We start from the raw sequence: 9,005 nt of genomic DNA on the forward strand, positions 1-9,005 counted from the left end.
AATAGATATTCCCTCCCAGACGGGAGCTTCAGTAAAGTGTTCCAGGAGGCAGAGGGGGAAGGGCTTCCTCAGCTGAACTTTACCAGAATTTTTACTGGTAGAAAAGTCTCAATGTTAAAGAAACATGGTTTTCTTATCAGAATATGCTTCCCTGGGCCATCTGTCCTCAGTTGTCTGGTTTTCATCACCCTTGTGACATTCCTAAGGCTTGGCAGTAGCCAGGGCTGCTTTGGAGGCACTGAGCAGGATGCGACCCCGCTTTGAAAAGCTTCCACCTGAACAGCAAATCCTGGCAAAAGAGTGCAGGAGAGATGCCCCCTCAGAGGCAGGAGGAGGGAGAGGAGGGGAAGCATGGCCAGCTGCAAACCACGCGCTCCTCCCGTTGACATGCTGGTGCTCCCCAGGACAGGCAGGCTGGGAGCTGCCATGGGGCTGGGCCGTGCGGGTATCCTGCTCTCCACAGAGCCCTGGCTGCTGCAACCAGTGCGGTTATTTTCAGTGTTTCCCCCTTTGTCATTCAAACACTTGTTATTCTGAGCAGTGCGGTGGTGGGGCAGGCATCCATGCCTGTGCTTCCCCAGGCAGTAAATGCTGAGCCCCCCCCCATTTGTACAGTCCCCTGGGGTCCTCCTCGCCCACCGTGTGCCTGCGGACCCCTTGGCCTTTCCCACTGCCCTGGCTGAGCCCTCTGGGAGCAGCCAGAAGGGAAGTAGGAGGGAGGTGGATGGCTGAGCCCTTTCTGTGTTTTGGCGAGTCCCTTTTTTTCCCAGTTGTATCATTTAAAATGTGTTCAGGGCTCTCCCAAACACACACTGCCAGAAACGCTGCCCTTGGAAGGTGGCCTGAAAGTCTGCAGCTATTTAGACAGACAAAGAAAAGAAGAATTGAAGCCGTTACCCTTCCTCTCAGTACTGGATGCAGCATCACGGAGGCATGGGAAAGCAAGCTGGTGTCTCAGAAAAGTCACGGTGGTTGCTGGCACGACAGCTCCAGGATCTGCTGGCCATCAGATAGAGGAGGAGCAGGTGAGATGAAGCGCTCCCCTCTTCAGCTTCAGGGAAGAATCTTTATGGGGGCAGAAGACTGGCTTTTGAGGATGAGTCTCCTATAAATAATACTAAGCCCAGTCTAGGGATCAGTGAAACACCTTCGCGCCTGCTAAAGCTTCCTCAGATTTGCACTTGTACAAGCCCAAACTGGAATATGGACAGGGACTGTTCCCTCCTGGAAACTTGCTGCTGGTTCTGCCTGATGTGTCCCCGCTGTGCAGTACCTACAGGGTGGCCCTCGACCTGCTGCTTGCTATAATCTCAAGCCTGATATGGACCTTGCCATGGAACAGATGTGGCTGACATTTAGCGGGAATGCTAGTTCTCATCAAAACAGTGCCTGGGGAGATGCAGCCTGTGCTCAACCGTCCAGCTGACGCGACCTGCTGTTTTGCAGGCTTGGTCAGCAGCTCACTTCATTGAAGAAATGCTCTTGGCTAAGACTGGGTGATGTTTCCCAGAAATGGCATGGGCAGGAAAGATGTTCTGAGGCCAGCTTGGGATAAGCTGGCCTCAGTGCAACATCTTCAGCATTCTTCCGGGTGGAAGAAACCAACTTGGAAGAGTTTGGAGCTAAGCTGGGTTTAGCCAGGCCACAAAGTCGAAGAGCAGTGAGCAAATGGCGTGAAGAGGCTCAGCCTCCCCTCCTGCCAGCCCCGCTTGCAGAGACCTCTCCAGGTAAAAGCTATGCTCCGTTTCTCGTGATGCAGCAGAATCAGAAATATCCCAGCTGTGGGAGGCACACTTCCAGGATCCCCTTTGTGCAAAGATGTCAAGGCAATTTACAGTCCCAAGCCTATTTGGGGCTACCACCTTTAGTGCATTAATTTTACATACAGGCAAAGCGAGTCGTTTCTCATCTCTCCCTCGACCGCAGACAGACTTGTTGGCAGATCTGGGAAGAGGAGCGTGTGCTGCCCCCCCTCCCAGCTGCATCTGGTTGCATTTGAAATTTCAAGTGAGAGCTAGAGATTTCTCTCAGCTTGATCATGCATTTTTTTGTGTGTTTCAGCCACTTCTTCAAGGAAAATGAAGAGAACTCAAACACATCTTTCTAACCAAAGTGAAGTTCAGGGTATGCTGAGAACAAACCATTTGGTTTGCCCAAAATACAAACAGCCATTTACTGACGGGCTATAATTCATGGGGAACCCCAAGAGGGTTCAACCCCCAGCCCCGGCCGCTCTGTCCCAGGCTGTTTCGGGTTGACTCATTGCAGTCCTTTGGCACAAGCAGCGGAGTGCCCAGCTCTCCGGGAAACAGCGGGCAGGGCTATGCCGGTGCCAGGCGGACACATCCCTCGGCACAGTGACCTCTGGGGCCGCTCCTGCCCTTGCAACCCCGCAGGGTCCCGCAAACCTGCCCGCGGGTCGCCGGCGGGGGGAGGGACAGGGACGTGGCGATGCTGAAGGCCTCGGCTACCTCACCTCAGCCGCTTTCGGCCTCATTGCAGGGCTGGAAAGAGCAGCACCGACATCTCGCTGCACTCCCGCGGGGCGGCCGGGGCCGCTCCCCCGCCTGCCCCGGCCGAGCCTCCCCGCCGCCAGCTGCGGGCTCCAGCTGCGGGCTCGGCTCCGGCGTCGGCATCGGCACCGGCACCGGCTCCGGCGGAGCAACAGCGGCCTCCAGTGCCGAAACCTCCTCCCTTTCTCCATCCAGGGACCCGCACCCTGCGTCCCGCTGAACCGGGCGCCGCATCTCCCCTCCCGCCAGCCCGCAGCCCTGGGGCTCGGGCGTGGGTGCCAGCAGCAAAGCTCGCCAAGGCCACTAAGAGGAAGAAGAAAAAAAAAAAAAAAGAAAAAGATTTTTGCCTGGAAAAAAATGGAGCCTTTTGGATTTTCCGAGGCTGTGGGTAGCTGTGACCTGCGGGATGAATCTGAGGCTGGTGGCTCTCGGTGCACAGGGACCATGTGATGGGGCGCTAGCATATGGACAAGCTGGAGACAGGTCAGCATGAAAATGACTTGTTGGACTCTTCCTCCTGGCAAAGGCCCTGGAGTAAAGGGCTTTAATGCCCTGTATTTAACAAATGTAATTGCAAGTCATGAGAATGCTAAAACCTCTTATTGCTTGGATGCTGGAAGTTTAGGACAGGAAAACAAAGTTCATGATGCAAAAAAGAGTCTCCTCGTTATACCAGAGCCTGGCTCTCTCCTTGGACATGTCCTAGCCTTGTCCCTGTGACCCTGTCAGTAATTTGCTCACAGCTTTTTATGGACGTTACCAAAACCCCCCATATTTTTCAGGAAGGTATTTTAAATGTCAGGGAAAGGGGTCCGCTGTGTGTGTAAGAAATCCCAGTGCAAGACATGGCAATGCTTCTATTTTATTAGGAGTTTGTATAGGTGAGGGGCAGCTTTGTGCTATCTTCTCCAGAATAGTTGCGCTTTTTAGTTTTGAGCGGAGTCAGAGCGTGGAGAGGGGTTTTGGCACATTCCCCTGTTCTTTATGCGCACATTAGTTTTTCTTTGCCTGGAAGAGACGTGAAAAATGCTAGAGGATGCCTTCAGGTCCCTGATACACAGCAGACCCTGGCTCAGAGGACAAAGAAAGGCAGAAAGGAAAATACTGCTTAAATCATCATTTAAGTGTTATTCACAGTAAGTAAGGGCACATATTCTTGACAGGGAGTTCAGGGTTACCATGGACATGTGTTAATTAATTCCAATAAGCTCAAGAGCTGGCGCTTCCTGACACCTCCTGGCAGAATAATTCACCTCTGCGCTGTAGGACAGCACTAAGACACCTCTAATGCCTGTCTGGCTGCAGATGATAAAGGTTATTACTTTGTTTTGTAGGTTTTTACAGACAAATGACTGCCATTGTGTCTTGCTTGGGCTTGGGCCTGCTCCCAGTCTCCCCTCCTGACTGCTTCTGCAGCAAAAGTGACAAAAATATTTAAAAGGTACCTGCAAAAAATTACTATTTTTTGCCCAATAGTGGACTTAATTACTCTGAATTGTTCCATTTTCATGTGGGATCATGATGTTCTCCTCTTTGGAAAGACAAACCCATTTCTCAGGTGCATAGAGAAATGCTGGTAAAATGCTTTTCAAGCTGTTTTGCGTTTTGCAAAAAGCATTTTGCACGCTGGTCACAGTGAAGTGACCAATGGTGACAAGTGAGACATCGCTGCCGCAGGGACCCACCAGATGCTCTTGCAGTAGTTATTCCCAGACTCCTTGCAGGCCTCCAGCTCTTGTCAGACCAGTTGCACACACAAAACTGCAAATGACATTTCGTCTTGCCTCTCGGCTACCTGACTTTTCCCCATGGACTGAAGCTTTATAGATGAGAAGACCCCGTTTATCTCTCTCCTGAGACATTTGGCACCAGGCAGTTTCAAAGTCCTGGCGCCTGGCTCAGATTGCCCTGGCCAGGAGACCAAGTGGCTGTTCTTCCTAACCCCAAAACTTCTTTGCTTGGGAACGTTACAGGGGAGCTGCAAGGCTCAGGGCTTTGATCCACAGGAGCAGCACATTTCCAGTTGCAGCTGCTGAGAGCTTGCACAAACAGGAGCTTGAAGAAGTCCAGCGATGCAGTGCCTGTCAATGAGATGCGGGTGCCAGCACCAGCTTCTTGTCCATCCCTTCTCTCCCCTGATTCCTGGCTGGCTCTGGATACATCACCGGCTCAGTCTTTTTCATTTTTGTACCCCAAACTTTCCTTCTTGTGACCACTGAGGTCTCCCATACCCTCCAAAGCCACGTTCCGCACCGGGAGGACGTAGCATCCTCGAGGCCACTTTGCTCCCTGTGTAGCTGGCTTTGAAGCCTTCCTCGCTCTCTTTACCCTGCTCTTGGTTCGTGGCCAAAGCCCTAATGATGTTGTGTCTGACGAACCTCCCACCCCCATCTGTTGCACAATACAGCCGACAGCTGGTGCTGGGCTGCTGGCTTCCAGCATGGTCATTACTACCCTGCCATGCCGCGCCGGGTCATTAACCGTGGTGCCTTCATTCAGGAGATCCCACTCAGCATGTCTCTGCCTGACTGCATCGTCTTCAGCCTTAAAATGTAAAACCAGCATTTGAGCAGGCCAGCAGCAGAATATGGGGCAGCAGCCTGGGTTAATGAAAGGAAGAGGGGACAACCAGATCAACAATTCTTATCCAGGCTCTTTTTCCCAGCGATCTGGCCTCTGTTACTTGTTACTGCAGAGTTAGTTGGGAGGCAATGCTCCTAAAAGCAGAATTTGGCTCCACAAGCCCATTCATCCAGAGATAGAAAAAAACTGGAATTTGAGCTTCTGTTAGAGATTTCTTTGCTGGTGGCAGATGGGCGTATGAGCCTGATCACCAAAAATCCCTGCCTCCACCAGGTAGAGTCAAGGATGAATCTTCCTTAGCTCCACAGACCGGGGCATCTGGCTACAGATAAGGCTCAATCTTCCTAACAGAGATTTTCGAACCACCTAATAGCATTGAATTGGAAGTAATTCCTTCACTTGTCTGACAGAGTGCTTCCAATGTATAAATATACTCAAAATTACCTAGGGCCCAAGCCAGATGAAATGAATCAAATCTTGCCAGAGACGTCGCTAGCATTTGGACCTGGCCTTCTGCTAAGACAGTGCAATCTGGCACCAGCACCGATTAAATATAAGGCTCATTCTTAAAAATACCCAGAGCAAATTGTATCTTTTCATATGCAGAGAAGACAGAAAGCAGACCTCAGCTATAAATTGCTGGGGTGAAAAACTATAGTTTTTCCTCAGCCACCACACATCTGAGGTCACCTGGAAAAATATTTTTCTGCCTGCATGCTAGATCTGGGCAGACTTTGAGGACTTTGCCATTTATCTGAGTTCCTGGACACCCGCCAGCACAGTCCGAGCAATCGCTGCAGCTTGGCAGTTGCAGGTGTGGGGAGGTTTTGGCCGTGCGGTCCCTGCTTGTGGGCAGCTTGTGTGCTGTGAGCCGCACGCAACAGACCTATTTCGCAGACGGAGTCCACATGCTCAGAGCAGCGGGTGCAGCGTCTGTGCGGGAGGCCAGATTCATGCCAGATGTGCTGGGCTCACTGCCCACGCTCCACCCAGCTGCATGCAAACGAGTTGCTTTCTAGGAAATCCCAGACATATGTAGTAGCCCTTGCCTGCGTGATATTTAGACTTGCAGGACGTCCATATACTCACAGGTTCTGAAAGCACAACAGGCACTCGTTGCCATATAGGACGTTGTCCGTGCCACAGACGGGGTCAAAGATCTTTGTACAACCTTTTCTTATGTCATAATTGCCACAAGCTGCCTGGAGACACAAAAGGGTAATGCTGAAAATATTAAGCATGCTTTCAGTTTACCAAAGGAGCTTTGCATTCACAGGGAGGTGCATATTTCATATATCTTGATGACCCATCCCAGCTTGCTCAGAGCTCTGCTGTGAACTCAGAAACACTGGGACCGCCTGTCACCATGCAGTCCCTTAGCCAGCTGAACTCCACCTGGCACTGCTGCACACCCTTAGGAGTAACAATATTGAGTAAGTAATGCTCCCTGGGCAGTGGCTGATCATGTTCTTCCTCATTTTTATTTTTGTGCCACAACAATACCTGCCCTCACACTTGCAAGCCAGTGAGTAAGGGGAGCTCTGATCTTCTTGGCAGGTAACAGCAATATTCCACTCTTTATTAACAGTTTTCCTCCACCGAGTGTGGGAAAATGCAGTCGTAAACCAGTACCATCACTGGGCTTTTGCTGTGGCACAGCAGGTGGAAGGAGGTTCCCAGGCACTGGCATCTTTGGGCTGCCAACCCGGCAGCTCACTGTACTTCACTGTATTTAGCAACTCTGGCTCCCCAGTGTAGGGGTTAGTGCTGTCTTACTAAAGCTGTGCATGCCCTTGTGCTACACAAAAATAGGAGCCTTCACCTCTGTTCCTTTGCCAGCAGCTCCATCCATCTCAGCATTTCCTAGAGAAAGAGTGGAGAGAGAGAGAAGACACCTTAGCACTCATCACTTGGGCTGGTTTCAAGGGGAACCTAGTAAAGATGCTTCAGTCTGAGGACTGTACGTCTTCACTCAAACACCTTTGTCCCAGCAAAAAATTTCTTCCCCTGGATGTCCCCCATTTTGCAGCCGGGTCCCTCTCTGCTGCATCTGCCTCTTACCCCTGGCAGGAACACTGTGGTGGTGCAAGGCCCTGGCAAGGCCAGATGCAATTCTAGTGACTTTCCCTGCCAGCTGCCAGGGAGCAAAGGTGGCTTTCGTTATCTTTTACCACGCATTCATGGGTAACTGAGAAACTGCTGCTGATGCTGGACTGGTGCTGGAGTAAATCCAGGGCGATTTTTTTGGTGTTAGTGGGTTTGTACCACAAGAATGCAGAGCAAAAGAAAAGTTGCTGAAGGTCTCTACTAGAAAGAGAAATGGTTGGACCCTGAGGTCTCACACCAAAGCTGGTGGGAGCAAGCCATGACTTTGGTGGGCTTCACCATGGAGAAGCTGGCCCTGAGCTGACAGCTGGAATCACGTGGGTGGAACATGCAGTGGGTGTATTTTGAAAAACAATCTGAATTTGTCTGGCAAAAGGCAGTACTGACAAGATGACCTTGGGTTGCTTATAGATCCAGAAGTCATCTACATGGAAGATTTAGACTACGTCTATATTAACAACCAGTGTGGCCCAATAGCAGTGGGTCTGTAGAGTGAAACGGTTTGGTGCTGAGGACCTGACAGCAACACTGTTTAATGTTTCAGGGACTTTATTTTGGAATAGCACTGGTCCAGACCCAGGAGCTGTAGCTCACTGTATGCTCGGTTCATCTGAAATGAGTCCAGATTTTGTGCTCAGACAGCTCTGCAATGGCAACCGCCTCACAGTAAATAGGATGACAGAGGGCTTGTTTCAGAAGCATGCTCCTGTTCCGAATGAACCCATTAAGGCAGAAATCCCTGGTGAGCAAGACCTGAAGAGCAGCAACAGCTCATGTTCTCATCCCTCTGCACCATATGGGATTTTGAAAACACAGTTGGCTTAAACATTGACTTTGGTAGCAAGAGCTGCATTTTCCCTTGCGTAGATGCATTTCCTGTCTTCTTTGGTTTGCTTTTTTAAAACCGGAATAGCACCTATTCACTCTAAAAGAATTGCACTGTCCTAGAAATCACCAGCTCCAGGCCGAATCCTAGCCCTGAAGGAAGAATGTCAGCCCAGCAGGCCTGCTCGGTTTTGGGAGCAGGTGCCAGGCACCTTTTGAAGCCTTTGCTTTAGGCTTGCTCACAGATCACTGGTTTAATGCACGTTGGCCATTGCAGCATTCTCCGGTATTCCCTGCCCAGGGCCACAGCAAGGTCCCAGCACCAGCTGCCCTGTTCCCAGGCTCACCTTCCCATGCAACAGACCTGGGAGCTTTAGCAAGGCGAGGAAATAGCTCCTAAGCAAAATGTTGCACTCACCTTGGTAGCAGCAGAGTGCCAGGGAGAGGAGCAGGAAAACACCAGTTGCCTTCATGGTCAAGGTGATGCTTTACTGGGACACTTCTCAGGCTTTCAGAGATCCTGCCTCCGGCAGTCTATGCTGGGACCTTATACTTTTCCCCATCTCTGGCACCACCCTGCATGGCCAGCTCCACCCCACAGTCTTGTGATGACAACATTCAAAGTACAGGGACAGTACCAGGTGGCAAATGGCTCATTGGCGTGCGCGAGGATGAAAGCCTCTCCGAAGCCAATGGAGGTAACGATCCTTATCGCTGGCAAGGACTGGAGCCGCACCTCAGGTGTGGGAGGCAGCCTTGGGTCTGCACTGCAAGCTGGGAAAAAGCGACTTTGTACAAGAAGCAGATTGGAGAAACGGGCAGGATGGCAAGGGAAATAGATGTGTTAGCACGAGTAGTGTGGCTTTGATTAATGACCCTGCCACTGCCACTTGCAGGGCTCTGGATGAACATGGCTTTGGTCCACACATGCCTTCCCTGGTGTGATCTGCAGAGCAGAGCTGGGGTGTCGCAGCTCCC

At 51.1% G+C, this 9,005-nt stretch overlaps 1 protein-coding gene across 1 annotated transcript; it reads right to left on the reverse strand.

The window, feature by feature from the left end:
* Window positions 1-3,439: 3,439 nt before the first annotated feature.
* Window positions 3,440-8,549, reverse strand: SPINK1 (serine peptidase inhibitor Kazal type 1). The gene is made up of 4 exons (XM_029998523.2): window positions 8,446-8,549; window positions 6,919-6,959; window positions 6,186-6,298; window positions 3,440-3,521 (listed from the first exon to the last, which is right to left on the reverse strand). Exons 1-4 carry the CDS (start codon window positions 8,498-8,500, stop codon window positions 3,440-3,442), a joined length of 291 nt encoding a protein of 96 aa, XP_029854383.1. The 5' UTR covers window positions 8,501-8,549.
* Between the last annotated feature and the right edge of the window lie 456 nt (window positions 8,550-9,005).

Source organism: Aquila chrysaetos, chromosome 22, assembly GCF_900496995.4.
Source record: "Aquila chrysaetos chrysaetos chromosome 22, bAquChr1.4, whole genome shotgun sequence".
Taxonomy (NCBI): Eukaryota; Metazoa; Chordata; class Aves; order Accipitriformes; family Accipitridae; genus Aquila; species Aquila chrysaetos.

What these genes read in the sequence shown, in the direction of transcription:
- SPINK1 (XM_029998523.2), bottom strand. Translation starts at nt 8,500, where the DNA reads ATGAAGGCAACTGGTGTTTTCCTGCTCCTCTCCCTGGCACTCTGCTGC. An exon ending in GGCACTCTGCTGCTACCAAG is followed by an intron (nt 6,960 to 8,445) that starts GTGAGTGCAACA and finishes CTCTTTCTCTAG; the next exon opens with GAAATGCTGAGATGGATGGA. An exon ending in CTGTTGTGCTTTCAGAACCT is followed by an intron (nt 3,522 to 6,185) that starts GTGAGTATATGG and finishes CGTCTCTTCCAG; the next exon opens with GCAAAGAAAAACTAATGTGC.